Source organism: Lotus japonicus, chromosome 1, assembly GCF_012489685.1.
Source record: "Lotus japonicus ecotype B-129 chromosome 1, LjGifu_v1.2".
NCBI lineage: Eukaryota > Viridiplantae > Streptophyta > Magnoliopsida > Fabales > Fabaceae > Lotus > Lotus japonicus.
This window is the reverse complement of record NC_080041.1, coordinates 31,898,717-31,912,993: the sequence shown is the minus strand read 5'-3', so window position 1 is coordinate 31,912,993 and position 14,277 is coordinate 31,898,717. Positions and strand designations below refer to the sequence as shown.

At 33.6% G+C, this 14,277-nt stretch overlaps 4 protein-coding genes across 6 annotated transcripts; all 4 read left to right on the top strand.

The window, feature by feature from the left end:
* Positions 1 to 693: 693 nt before the first annotated feature.
* LOC130731794 (uncharacterized) lies at positions 694 to 3,073 on the top strand. Of its 3 annotated transcripts, none has more exons than XM_057584012.1 (4): positions 694 to 783; positions 1,852 to 1,954; positions 2,054 to 2,508; positions 2,638 to 3,073. In XM_057584012.1, exons 2-4 carry the CDS (start codon positions 1,883 to 1,885, stop codon positions 2,723 to 2,725), a joined length of 615 nt encoding a protein of 204 aa, XP_057439995.1. In that variant the 5' UTR covers positions 694 to 783; positions 1,852 to 1,882; the 3' UTR covers positions 2,726 to 3,073. The 3 variants fall into 3 exon arrangements, with proteins under 3 accessions (XP_057439995.1, XP_057439994.1, XP_057439996.1); XM_057584011.1 differs by having other exon boundaries at positions 711 to 783; positions 1,860 to 1,954; XM_057584013.1 differs by having other exon boundaries at positions 711 to 783; positions 1,860 to 1,954; positions 2,624 to 3,073.
* A 1,166-nt stretch (positions 3,074 to 4,239) lies between these two features.
* On the top strand, positions 4,240 to 7,461 carry LOC130732938 (uncharacterized). The gene is made up of 7 exons (XM_057584965.1): positions 4,240 to 4,258; positions 4,900 to 4,953; positions 5,059 to 5,142; positions 5,251 to 5,322; positions 6,373 to 6,456; positions 6,531 to 6,969; positions 7,059 to 7,461. The coding sequence occupies exons 1-7, from the start codon at positions 4,240 to 4,242 to the stop codon at positions 7,459 to 7,461; spliced, it is 1,155 nt and encodes a 384-aa protein (XP_057440948.1).
* A 311-nt stretch (positions 7,462 to 7,772) lies between these two features.
* On the top strand, positions 7,773 to 11,764 carry LOC130734412 (uncharacterized). Its single transcript, XM_057586805.1, has 2 exons — positions 7,773 to 10,902; positions 10,988 to 11,764. Exons 1-2 carry the CDS (start codon positions 10,170 to 10,172, stop codon positions 11,689 to 11,691), a joined length of 1,437 nt encoding a protein of 478 aa, XP_057442788.1. The 5' UTR covers positions 7,773 to 10,169; the 3' UTR covers positions 11,692 to 11,764.
* On the top strand, positions 11,704 to 12,657 carry LOC130732928 (uncharacterized). The gene has a single exon (XM_057584953.1). The coding sequence runs from the start codon at positions 11,704 to 11,706 to the stop codon at positions 12,655 to 12,657; it is 954 nt and encodes a 317-aa protein (XP_057440936.1).
* The last annotated feature ends 1,620 nt before the right edge of the window (positions 12,658 to 14,277 follow it).

The following is a 14,277-nucleotide window of genomic DNA, read 5'->3' as shown; positions in this document are numbered from 1 at the left end:
ATCTCTCTGCATGAGATCCTTTGTTCCTTTAGTTGATGTCTATTTTAATATTATGTCATGTTTAATTTACTAGGACTCTTCTTAGTGTATTTTGTGAACCCACAACAATATGTTCTTCAAGTTCATCATGTTTTTTTTTTGTTCTTTAACATGTAATCAAGTAGACTAGCAAGAGTCCCTGTATTGTTGTGTTGTTGTATGATTGGTTTCCTCTTATCTCTATGTAATGAAGATTATGTTATTTTGTGTTATCTTGAAGGTGGAAAATATTTTAGAGTACCATGAAAGTAGATATATTACTAAAAAAAATTCATTCCTTACTCTTTGGTGTAGTTTATCTCAGATTTAAATAATTCCCTTAAGGGTGACTTCACGTTAAAATATATATAAATAAAAACAAGTTCTACCTGATTTTTACTTATTTAATTTGATTTGATAAAAGATTAAATTTTTTTTAAGGTGTCGACTTTGATGTGAATTTAAAAGCTACTATTTACAAATTAGCTTGGATTGACTAAATATTAAATTAAATAATTTATAGCAAATCAATTACTCTTCATCAAGTATTTTAAAATATATCTCTAATTTGGGTTAATATTCTTTTCCTAAGTTTGCCAAATAAAAACTGATTACTGTTATTGATTTTTTCAACTTATACCAAATTTTTTAATAATAAAAAGGTCTTTCAGTAGTGAAAATATGACACGCATTCATGAGAAGCCATTGATCAGGCTCAACGTTTCATATTCAGAATCACACCTTTTCCTCATTCGATCATCTTAGGTAAGTTTTTGTCAAATACTCTGAATAGAACTATATTTTTTGAAGGTTCTCCCTGTTTCTTCTTCAACCTTGAAACTCCCCGTACTCTGTGTCCACATGTACTGTTCATTTTACTTCTTTATTTTGATCTGAAATTCAATTTGAAGCCTGATATAGATAGATCTTCAATGCTACATAATTTATTTTAGTCATTCATTTATTGCCAGTGTTCTCATTAGTTTTGGCATTTTTTTTTTAGCCATAAACATGTTTGCACAGTTCATCATAATACTTCTATGTAATCCTTCAACAAATTACACGCAATAAAATCTGATGATCAGTGTGATTGTATAAACTTTTACCATACATGTTGTTGGAGTGTTCGTCCCCCACATGCATGAGACCCTGTGATATGTTGCTTTTCTATATCCTCTTAGTTTAAATTCAGTAGTATGAATTGGTACAATTTCTCTGTCTGTCAACTCTTTTTGGAGAGGTTTTGGAGGGATAGATATATGGCAGGGCAGAATAAGGTTGCTCTATAAGTGAGATATTTGTGTTGTTTGTTATTTTAATTTTTTCGTAGTAAGAGAATGTTGTATGTTTTTAGGGGTTTAGACAACTTCAAATGTATTCCTCATGCTTTCCTAATATTGTTCTGGTTCCTCTAATCATTGCTTTCATTGTTATGTTTTCATTGTTCTACTTCTATTTCTAATTTCATCAGTAAACGATACACAAGTTGAGAGAGCATAGTTTCATTCTTTTCCATATGAAGTAATCAAGACTATTCTTCCACCCTCATGCCATGTCACCAACCTAACCTGTGATTTTAATAAACTGGAAATCTGAATCCTTTTCCACATTCAATGTATCAAGTATGTCACCACTCCTTTAATTTCCATGCACATAAGTTTTTACCATTGCATACAACTTATCACCATGTTCAATAATTCCATATGCATGGTCCTTCTATTCTCTCTTGAACTGGTTTTGTATAGAGTTATATGTGATTGTTTAAAATTTTATGTTGTCACTTTCTTTATAATTTTGTTTTACCTATGTACTACCACTGATTGTTGATGTCAGTTTTTCAGCTTGACATTGTACTTTGGAAGCAATGTATGCTCTTCGTCTGCGAAATCCCCACACCAATCCAAGAATTTTCATCAAATCTTTTTATCCCGAAACGGTATCATAGTTTTGATATGTCAATTTTCTCATGCATCCTCATAAATTTACCATTCTAGACCTGAACTGATATTCATGGCATTATTTGTTACATGTACAGACCTATTTTGTTGTCCCCAGGCAGTTTGAACAACATTTTGGTAATGAAATCAATGATGTTGTTCAGTTGGAAGACCCAATTGGTAACACCTTTAACGTCGCTTACTATTACAACCAAGGCGACTATAGAATTGGGGCTGGTCTTTTTCGGTTGCGCTTTCTTCACGAAATTCAAACAACTATGACGGTGCACTTTATCTATTCTGGCCAGTGTAAATTCTATATACAAATATATGACGCATTTAGCAGGGAGATTCATTACAATATTGATCCTCGAAGGCTGCCGCCCTTAAATCTGATCATTGTTAATCCACAAGACAATGATGATGTTGATGATTCATCAGATGATGAGTCTGATGAAGAAGTTGAACCAGCCCCATGGATGGAGAAGATATGGAAATCCAATATTACTTCTGAACACATATATCACAATGAATCTATGATTTGTGTAATGAGGTTATAGATTTTGCACTCCTTTTATTAATTTTGTCTATATTAATTTTGTTGAGTGCTTTTTTGTAGATTATTTCAAGTTGTATCCAACAAAGCTATTTCGCTGACCTTCCTCCAGTGATAAATGTTCAGCTTCCAGATGAATCAATTACACAATGGCACATTACATGGCATCCTCCACACATTGCAAATCAAAATGCGCCTACCAATGGTGGGATGACTGGCGAGATAGCTGGAGGGTGCTGCGACTTCTATAGGACTGATTACATTAGGAATGGCAGTAGCGGTCGAGTACACAGGATTGAACTGTGGGAGCATTCTGATTTTCCCAATTACTCAGTTGATGTTTATGTTGTGTAATTTTAGTTCTGGTTTAATCCATAGTCCTTACTTATGTCCCTTTTACTTTTGAATTCTAAGGTTGTTTGTTTGTTTTATTAAGTAATGTGTACAATAGTCTACTTTAAGTGATTTCCATAGACAATCCTCAATATGTTCATATTTCAATTTTTAGCAAGTTTTGTGACGTGGGATATGTTGAACATTTTGTTGTTAATCAAGGTTAAGGATTGGCTTCATTTTCATTATAAATGAAATTATAGTCTGACATATATTTCTTCATTTTGTGGGTGATATTTTATAGTCACCAATGACTTATAGTATGCACAGTTAATTTAGTGCTTTCAAGTTTCACCAAAACTTTGTGTAAAATTTTTAAGAGCACATATTATTGAAAGTGTTTAGACCACATATATCATGTTTAGATTATCATCTACATCATTTGGTCAACACATCTACAAAATTCTCAATCAATCAAAAACTGAACTCAATCCATAGCTCTTGAGTGTATGTATATCAACAATATTTTTTGAAGATGAGCCTCTTGCTGGCGGATACTGTTGATATAACACAGATTGAAAATATGCATCTACTCATATAGTACTAATCTATTGCTTTCCCTTAGATTGTGTTGTGAAATTATTTCAGTTGAATGATAATGAGGAAGGTGCATTTAATGCATGAGGTGAATGCATTCAATGCTAATGACATGTGTGAAAGGTTCTTTACCATTTTCTGCACCAGCTTTGAACTGATAATGCAATTCAAAAGTTGAGATATATTGGATTGAAAGGTGATAATGATGCTGGTCTATAGATAGGTGATGGTGGATACTGTTGAAATACCACAGATTGTAAATAAGCAAGTACTCATGTAGTATATTAATGTATTTCTTTCCCTTAGATCATGCTGTCAAATAATATGAGTTAAATGAGAATGAGGAAGGTGCATTTAATGCATGAGGTGAATGCATTCAATGTTAATGACATGTGTGGAAGGTTCTTTACCAATTTGTACACCAGCTTTGAACTCAGAAGGCAATTCACAAGTTGAGATAGATTAGATTGAAAAGGTGATAATGATGCCGGTCAGTATCCCTCGCACGCTACAGTGTCCAGCCGGTTACAAGTACTTTGCCAGTCATGCAATTCATTTAATGCATATCTACTCTATTTTTTTATTAACTAATTTGTTTTGGTCCAAACTTCTTTATTCATTATACTGTCATGCCTCACACACTTATTACTTCAATCATTGTCTCACATATTGTTTTCTATCTTCTTATTCCCAACATTTGCTGGAGCATCATCTATATAATGCATGCACCCAAGTCTCAAGTTCTCAATGACCCATATCATTTTTAGTTACACACGGATCACTACCAGAACCGAAGACATGTCTCCTCCTCTGCAAGGTGCCTAATTATCTTATTAAATTATGACTTTTTGTACATATTTTATTATCATTTATTAAATTATGATTAATTTTAATAAATAGTAGTGACTTAAGTAAATTATTTTTTCCCTCTTTGTTAATAGCCACTTTTTAATGGATGAAGAAATGTACTAGGAATTGTTCTCTGGACCTCCCCTACATATATGTCCCAACTCATACCACTTAAGCTAACTTACAACGAAAAATAAAATTTTCCTTAAGTTATTTTTGTATGACTAAGTACCTCTCTATTATTCAAAATAATTTGTAAAAGAAAAATTAATTAGTTAACTCTAACCGTTTAGAGAGATGGTTGTAGTTCCACCATCTTTTTTAAAACTCAATTGTAAGAGTTTAGTGATATTACCAGTCATATTATCAAATATAGTTCCTGTAGAAAGATTTCAAATATTAATTCTTTGCCCCATTCTTCTAATTATTATAACTAAAACAAATAATTTTTGAAATTCATAGACTAATGTTTATCATCCTGATTGTTATTATCCAGATTGTAGCATTTTTTCATTATTAGTCAATGTTAGCATTTTTTTCATATTATTGGAGATTAGGATTAATTACATATTGTTTAAATAAAATGGTTCGATTTTTTATGAAATACAGATATCTCTAACAAGATTCGTTTATCAGCAAATGACAAATCACAAACCATAACAGGTATTTAGTCATCTATTTTATCTTAATGCAGACTATTCACTATTTTTTTCATCATAAATTGTACAATTTTAATTATTATATATATTTCATGTTTAAATATTTTAGAAAATACTCCAAAAAAGTACAAACGTGGATGTGCTCCCAAAAAACCTTATATCCCACGTCCTAAAAGAAGGAGGACAGAAAAGAGTAAGTGCTAAAAAAATTATACAATCTTTTTTTGGGTCAATATTTATAATCAAAATACATATTTAAATAATTTAATTAATTATAATATTCTTGAGTTTTTTTTCTTAGTGTCAAGTTGGACTCTACCAAGTGAAAGCTCCACATATAACTCACCTCAAATCAATTCAGATGTACATACAGGTAATAGTCATTACATTACACAACTTTAATTGTATGACCATATGATTTTGTTTCACAAATATTGATTCCTTATAGATTAATTTATTTATCTTTCTTTTATAGTTGCCAACCAAAACCGTCAAAATAAATTCTACTTAGGTAGTGTTTGGACCAGCTTTTTTGTAGATTAAAACGTACTTAAAAGTAAAAGTTGAAAATAAGAGCTTAAATAAAAAGTAAAAAACATGTTTGTCATATTTTTTTAGGAACTAGGTAGTTTTTTAACTACTGAAATGCGTATCAAACCAGTACAGGAACACAAGATGGAAAATATCAAACCAAGTACATATGGATCTTATATATTTTACAAAATCTGGAAACAAAAATTATTCAAAAGAAATAGACAACCCTCCAAAACAGAAAATTCGAGTTGTGGAAAGAGAGCATCACAACTTAATTAAGTAAAACATCTAACTTAACAAAGGTAAACAATGTGAAACATATTCACAGCTATTTGAATCCCTTAAAAACTGATTCAAACCCTTTTGCCCCCTTCACAGAGAAGTGACTATTAGTTACTTTTTCAAGATCCAACTCCACCGGCAACAAAATTGCAAGAACACAACCCATTTTCAAAAAATGAAACTTTAATTTCAAAATCAAATATTTTTCATATGGGGATCAAACAAAAAGTTAGGCAGCGAAATGGGTGCGTTGAGAATCAATTAAAAGGGTGGTCCCAGACTTGCAACCCAAAAATTCTATTTCAATGGAAACTAAAAATGGCAGTAGAGGCACGGTATACAAATGGTAGATGGGGTGGTTGAAGAGCGATTGTTCAAAAAAAAAGTAACTTTTAAGATAAAAGTTACTCAACTAAACTTTTAATTTCAGAACTTTTTTTAAGTTTTCCTTCATAAAAAATAAGTAACTTTTATGTTAAGAACTTTTTTCAAATATTTGTTTGGCATAATTTTTACTTTTAAGTAACTTTTAAACTATACACAAGTTGGGCCAAACACTACCTTAATATGGTATTGTTTTTTCATATGGATTTTTTTTTCTCAACAGGATCCATATGTAAGCCATCTACTGATATGGATGCTCCAAACAACCTCCTCTCCAATTTCAATTTGATTGAAATTGAAAAACAAAGTAAGTATTTTTTTTTCTTAAATCAATAAACACACCGTAACTATTTCATGATACAAATTGATTTACTATTGCAGCATATAATGACCTTGGTGATATAAATATGATTTGTAAGTATTGTGGAGCAACACTATGGGAACTAGAACGAGCTGAAAAGAGTAAATCACCTCTTGATCCTGACTTTTCTATTTGTTGTGCTAAAGGCAAAATATCTATTCCTTATTTAAAGGAGTCACCTGAATTATTGTTGAAGTTGCTTACTAAGAATGAACCAAGGAGTAGAAATTTCCTTGATAACATTAGATCGTACAATAGTATGTTTGCTTTCACCTCAATTGGAGGTAAAGTTGTGACCAATATGAATGATGGTCACGGTCCTCCTCAATTCATTATCAGCGGTCAGAATTACCATTGTATTGGAAGTTTGCTTCCAGAAGAAGGTCATTTGCCTAAGTTTGCTCAACTGTATATATATGATACTGAAAATGAACTGCAAAATAGATTGCACCATTTCAGGTATTGGATTTTCTTCAACTCATATAAAATCCCTTTGTTTATATGTAAACAACTTTACAGTATTAATTCTAACTTACTTACGGCAAGAGTGGTATTGGAGATAGTAGTATTGATCCTGAATTGGTTTCTGATTTGATTAAAATGGTTGATGAGTTCAATCGTTTAGCCAAGGTGTTTAGACGAGTTTGTGACTATGTTGAAGAAGGAAATACTGAGAATATTGCGTTGAGGTTATTTCGGAACGTCTCCGTTGATCCAAATACTTATAATCTGCCAAGTGTAGATGAAGTTGCAGCCTTAATAGTTGGTGATTTTGATAGTTTTGATTGTGGGCGAGATATTATTCTACGAACAAAGAATGGTCGTATGCAGAGGATTTACGAGAACCACTCATCCTTCCTTCCATTACAATACCCACTTTTGTTCCCACATGGTGAAAAAGGTTTCTCAGATGATATTGATTTTGCAAATTTACATAATGGGCTTAAATAAGTTTTTGGTCCCTAACCTTTACCATATGTATGGTTTTCGTCCCTTGCCGGAGCAAAGGTGGGCTTTAGTCCCTAACCTTTGCCAAAAGGTTTGGTTTTCATCCCTCCGGAGCTCTGGGTCAACGCCGGAGCTCCGGTGGCCCATGTGGCATCACCACGTCAGTTTAATGAGATGACGTTGAATTTATTTTTCTTTTAAATTAAAAAAACTAATTAATTAAAAAAAAGAAATTGTTTAAAATTCTAAAAAATAAAAATCTTAATTTATTTAACTTCAATCCCTAATCAAATCTTTAATTTTGATTACAAAAAAGCTAATAAGTTTGAAGAAGAAATGGACAACGAAATTCACGAATTGGACAAGAAGAATGGACCTCTTGGTGGTGATAGTCACGAATTGAAGTAGGAGTGGTGGGCTTCATGTGATTGGTGCCGTGAAGAGGAAGGAGTGTTGGGGCTTGCAACCAGTGGTGGGTGTCAATCTACTTTTTCCTCAATCTGATTATGGGGACCTAAGGTTTTCCTGGGTTCAGACTTCAAACACGACCCACCTTCTTCCCTTCTTTTTCTTCGATTTTGTATGATTTATGGGTTTGGGCTTTGGGGTTTGGATCTGGGGTTTGTGGGGGGTTCTGGGTTGGTGGTGGCGTGGGTTCTGGGTGGTGGTGGTGGGGGTTTTGGGTTGGGAGTGGAATCTGGGGGCTGGCATGGGGAGAGGTAGGTGATGGAGGTGGATTGAGTTCAGGGTTGGTGATGAACAAGTCGATGATGGTGGACTGGTGGTGGGTGGGTCGGGAGTGGGTTTGTGATTCTTATTTTCATTTTTGGTGTTCTTGTTATTGATATGCGATGGCTTCTTTGGGTTCTGTTTCTCTGTTCCAAATTCTTATTTTCATTTTGGGTTCTTGTTATTGTTCATGCTTCTGATTCTTTGGTTATGTCTTGTTCTTCTTTGCAATTGCATCACAGTAGAATGCAAATTGCATTGTTGTTCCCCTTCCTGGGTGGTGGTATGCAAATTCTTATTTTCATTTTTGTGGATTCTTTCTTTTCTTTTCTTGCTGTAACAGTTCTTGTTCTGGTTTGGGCAACCTATTTGTGCCACTTTATTGTTTTCCAGCATTTGATTTCAACTGGGGCTGGGAGATTGCAAGCATTTGCTTTATCTTTACACTACAAAGTATCAAATTTGATGCACTATTATAAAGATTTGAGTTTTATTTTCTGAGGATTAGAGTTATGAAGATCATGAAGATTTGATTAGGGATTGAAGTTAAAAAATTTAGGACTAAAATTAAAGATTTGATTAAGAATTGAAGTTAAATAAATTAAGTTTTTTATTTTTAGAATTTTCAATAATTTTTTTAATTAATTAGTTTTTTTAATTTAAAAGAAAAATAAATCCCAAGCTGACGTGGCGATGCCACATGGGCCACTGGAGCTCCGGCGTTGACCAAGAGCTCCGGAGGGATGAAAACCAAACCTTTTGGCAAAGGTTAGGGACTAAAGCCCACCTTTGCTTCGGCAAGGGACGAAAACCATACATATGGTAAAGGTTAGGGACCAAAAACTTATTTAAGCCTACATAATGTGAATACAGATCCTAGACGTGATCACATTTCATTGCGTGAATGGGTAGTTTACAGACTTTTTGAAAGGCAATTTGAGTGCAAGAGAATATTCCTTTCTAGAAGATTATTCCAACAGTTTGTTGTTGATTGCTATTCAATGATTGAGTCTCAGAGATTGTACTATATCCGTAACAATCAATCAACTATCAGGAGACACTTCTTCGAAGGAATCGAGGAAGCAATGAATCGTGGTGATACCAATTTATCAACTGTTGGATCTAAGGTCTACCTCCCCGCATCTTTCAAGAGTGGTAAGCGGTTCACGTTCGAAAATTGTCAAGATGCCATGGCTATTTGCAGAAAATATGGCTATCCTGATTTGTTCTTGACAATGACATGTAATCCTAAATGGCCTGAAATTGACCGCCATGTTTTTGCATGTGGATTAACTGCTTCAGATCGACCAGATATAGCCTGTCGTGTTTTCAATATGAAATTAAATCAGTTCATTGTTGATCTAAAGAATGGTTACTTCTTTGGCAAAGCTGTAGCAGGTACGTTTTATGTTTTAGTTATATTGTAGTCAATTTTAAATTTATATTTTACAACTCTATAAGCAACAAATAAATCATTTGTTATGGTCATGGTACTAATTTTAGGAACATATACCATTGAGTTTCAAAAAAGAGGATTGTCGCATGCCCATATTCTTTTGTGGCTTAGTGTGGAAAATAAGTTGCAGTCTCCCAATATGATCGATTCGGTTATTTGTGCTGAATTACCTGATCCTCTTCTCTTCCCTGAATTGTTTGAGTGTGTATCAAACTATATGGTACATGGTCCATGTGGGTTGAGCAACAGAAATTCTCCTTGCATGAAGAATGGCAAATGCTCTAAATTCTTCCCAAAACCCTTTACATCAACAACATCTTTTGATGCTGATGGTTATCCAATATATAGAAGGAGAGATACTAAAGTCACAACCATTAGGAAAGGTGTTCCGTTGGATAATAGATTTGTTGTTCCCTATAATCCAAAATTGTTGATGAAATACCGTGCACATATCAACATTGAGTAACAAATCTAACTCCATCAAATACTTATTTAAATACATTAACAAAGGAGTTGACAGGTTACAATGTCAATATCTGCTCAACCAACGGGGAAGGATAAGATTGAAGATTTGGATGAGATTAAACAATATTATGATTGCAGATATCTTTCACCATGTGAAGCTTTATGGAGGTTATATTCATTTGAAATCCATGCCAAGTGGCCACCTGTCAAAAGACTCATCTACCACTTGCCTAAAAAACAAGTCGTCTTATTTAGGGAACAACAATCTATTAAGAATGTTCTTCAGAGAAACAAATTGAAAAATAGCATGTTCACTGGTTGGATGGCAGCAAATGCTAAATATCCCGATGGGTTGGGTTTAACATATGCGGATTTTCCATCAGCATTGGTACTTGATGAAAAAAAGAAAGAATGGCAACCAAGGCAACAAGGATTTTCTATTGGTAGAATGAACTTTGTTGCTCCAGGATGTGGTGAATTGTACTACATGCGACTTCTATTGACTTCTCAACGTGGTTGTTCAAGTTATGAAGAATTGAGGACACACAATAATCATACCTATGATACCTTCCGAGATACATGTGATGCAATGGGTTTGTTAAAAGATGATCGTGAATTCATTGATGCCATACATAATGTAGCGACACTTTCATCTGGTGCAATTGTCAGGAACTTATTTGTTTCATACTTACTTGGAAACACACTAAGTAATCCTTTGAATGTCTGGAATAAAACTTGGCATGAACTTGCTGACGGAATTCAGTACGATCTGCGAAAAACTCATCACAAACCAGGTACACTTCATCCAAATCTCATTTAATCAATTAAATATAGAATATATTGATATTTATATTCATTGGATCATTTATTTTGCTATAGATTTGGTTATTGAAGAACACCAGCTTAAGGACCTTTGTTTAATGGAGATGGAGAAAATTTTGATGGTTAATGGGAAGTCTCTTAAGGATTACTCTGGCATGCCCTGTGTTAAATCAACCACAATAAATGAGTACGGCAATATATTGCTACTCAATGAACTCAACTTTGATGTCGTAGAGATGAGTCGGTTACATGATGAATGCTTTCTCAGATTAAACGCAGGTCAGTCAAAAGTTTATGAGGAAATTATGAATGTTGTCAATGTTGCAAATGGTGGTTTTTTCTTTGTATATGGATATGGAGGAACAGGCAAAACTTTTCTATGGAAGACACTGACATATAAACTTAGGTCAGAGAAAAAGATTATACTCAATGTAGCATCAAGTGGAATAGCATCTCTTTTACTCCCAGGTGGCCGAACGGTACATTCATTATTTTCTATTCCTCTTTCTTTAAATGAGGATTCCTGTTGCGGTATACCACTAGGAAGTCCAAAAGCTGAATTGTTACAACTTGCTAGCCTAATCATTTGGGATGAGGCACCAATGGTTAGTCGTTATGCTTTTGAGGCTTTAGATAGGACTTTTAGGGATATTATGAGGTTCAAAATTGAAGGTGGTTCTGAAAAACCATTTGGTGGAAAGGTTGTTGTTTTAGGTGGTGATTTTAGACAGATTCTACCTGTGATTCCCAAAGGAAGGTGAGCAGAGATAGTTATGTCAACCATTAACTCATCCAGGCTATGGAGATTTTGCAAGGTTCTAACTTTAACTGAGAACATGAGGTTGATGAACAACTCAACCTCCCGAGACAATGCAGTAATTAAAGATTTTGCAAAGTGGGTTTTAGATGTTGGTGATGGTAATTTGGGTGATTATAATGATGGTGAGTCTGATATTAAAATTCCTAATGATTTTTTAATCCATCAATCTTCCAACCCTATTGCAGATATTGTCCATTTTATGTACCCCGACATTCTTCAAAATGTTGGTTGTAACAAATACTACTGTGACAAGGCAATACTTGCTCCAACTCTGGATGCTGTTGATTCAATTAACCAATATGCATTGTCACTATTTCCTGGGGATGAAACAACTTACCTTAGCTCTGATTCAGTCTGGAGGGTGAATGATGATATTGGTATTGAAGCTGATTGGTTAACAACAGAGTTTTTAAATGGTATTAGATGTTCTGGAATTCCTGATCACAAATTAGTTCTTAAAAAAGGTGCACCTGTTATGCTCATGCGAAATCTTGACATTTCTACTGGTATGTGCAATGGTACGAGACTTATTGTTGACTATCTTGGACCAAATGTGATTGGTGCAATTGTTCTTTCTGGCACACACAATGGAAAGATTGTTTACATTTCTAGGATGAATTTGATGCCATCTGATGAAAGCATGCCAATTAAGTTTCAGAGAAGACAATTTCCTTTGATTGTATCTTTTGCGATGACTATAAACAAAAGTCAAGGACAATCATTAGCTCAAGTCGGTGTCTATCTACCAAAGTCAGTTTTCTCTCATGGCCAATTGTATGTTGCTATTTCCAGAGTTCAAAGTCGGTCTGGACTCAAGATATTAATATGTAATGAAGACACTAATGACCAAGATGCTACAAAGAACATTGTCTTCAGGGAAGTTTTCCAAAAGATTTACTTGAATTAGCGGTATGATTTTCCTCATTTCCCACTCTAATGTTTGGTACTATTTCATACTGTGTAATAAGATCTTTGTTTCATCTGTCATAGCTATCTTCACAATGTAATTGAGATTATTACTTGATATATAACCCATATTATATGATCTTTTCTAATTCAAGTATTATCAATACATTAAACACTCTCATTTTAATATTCATGATATTGTTGTGCGTATTTAGGCCTTTGTGATCTAGAAACTGAGATGTCCATGTGTTAGTAGATGTATTCTTCATGCCCATGCTTGATTCATATCTTTTCTTCATGTCATCTATGATTATTTTCTCTTCTTCAAGAAAAAAAAAACAAAAACTCATGAAGACGCAGGTAATTTATATTGTGAAAATGGTGTGTATAGAATCTAAAATTTATGTCAAGTTTGATTTTTTTATCTCACTCATATTTATCAAACATGTTTTCTCTCCTCCTTTAGGAACTAATATGCAAGGAAAATGTATGTCTTTCGCTTGAGATCTCTTAACAGCAACCCGGTGATCTTTGTCACACCTGAACCACAATTAATATTGGAAAGCTATCGAGTTAATGTCCAGACTGAACTTGATATGTAAAAACAATAATATAAAATAATTACGATCAATAAAAACATCATTATATTATTGTATATATATATATATATTTATATACTCAGCTATACTCAATGATCACAATTTAGCAGTTGATTTGAATTAAAATTCCCCGTGCATCGCACGGGACAACGGGCTAAATACTAGTATTAACTTACCAACTATACGCCCTTAAAATTCTTGCAGAACTAATATGAGTAAGTTGGAAGTACCTTTCTTGCACGCCTTTCTTCCTCTTTATGATTTCTATTATCAGAGTTCTCCATCATCGTAAAAGATATCTATCACATAACGAAATAACATCAAGGAAAGCTTAGGGTGGTCCACCTTGATTTGAGAAGTCATGTTATCTGCAGTAACTCTTCTAGACACCAAATGACAAGAAACTTGATTCTCAGATTCTAGATTTGCTATCTAACCCTTGAGACTAGAGATGGCATAAAAGTTGAAGTACTTCACAAGAGTGTATATGCTAGACTAACATAGACTTACCCTTAGTAAAATAAGTAAAAGAATATGAAGTAGATATAATTCTACTTATGAATTGTCTCAGAACTAAATTGCTTCAGCTAATTTCTTATAACATCCACAAAGGCAATAAATTGAAAGCCTTCTTAACTAATCAAAGCAAACTCTAATTCACAACACATGATGAAAGAGAACTTATACCTTGCTTTCACCGTCTCTTAATTTGTATTCTACATGCCCACAAAATGAAACCAAATAATTAACATTCAAAACAAAAAATTGTTAATAAAGAAATTGCTAGGAAAAAGATATATCAGTATACCTCTAAAAAATCATGATATCTTGTGAAAGCAATACTCTAAACATACTTGAGTTAAACAGTAATTCCCCTAAAAGCTAAATAGAAAGAGATGGTCATCATCAGAGCATCTACTCCTTTGTCATGCAAAACCTACTGTGGATACAAAATCTTTCATTAACAACCACCTTGTAATCAGGTACCACATCTTAAACCCTCTGAAGAACCAAAGACAAAT

Excerpts from the sequence above, each read along its gene's own strand:
- LOC130732928 (XM_057584953.1), top strand. The coding sequence starts at position 11,704 with ATGTCAACCATTAACTCATCCAGGCTATGGAGATTTTGCAAGGTTCTA.
- LOC130731794 (XM_057584012.1), top strand. The coding sequence starts at position 1,883 with ATGTATGCTCTTCGTCTGCGAAATCCCCACACCAATCCAAGAATTTTC. Across the intron at positions 1,955-2,053 it reads AATCTTTTTATCCCGAAACG|ACCTATTTTGTTGTCCCCAG; the intron begins GTATCATAGTTT and ends TTACATGTACAG. Across the intron at positions 2,509-2,637 it reads TCTATGATTTGTGTAATGAG|CTTCCAGATGAATCAATTAC; the intron begins GTTATAGATTTT and ends ATAAATGTTCAG.
- LOC130734412 (XM_057586805.1), top strand. The coding sequence starts at position 10,170 with ATGTCAATATCTGCTCAACCAACGGGGAAGGATAAGATTGAAGATTTG. Across the intron at positions 10,903-10,987 it reads AAAAACTCATCACAAACCAG|ATTTGGTTATTGAAGAACAC; the intron begins GTACACTTCATC and ends ATTTTGCTATAG.
- LOC130732938 (XM_057584965.1), top strand. Across the intron at positions 4,954-5,058 it reads CAAATCACAAACCATAACAG|AAAATACTCCAAAAAAGTAC; the intron begins GTATTTAGTCAT and ends TAAATATTTTAG. Across the intron at positions 5,143-5,250 it reads AAGAAGGAGGACAGAAAAGA|TGTCAAGTTGGACTCTACCA; the intron begins GTAAGTGCTAAA and ends TTTTTTTCTTAG.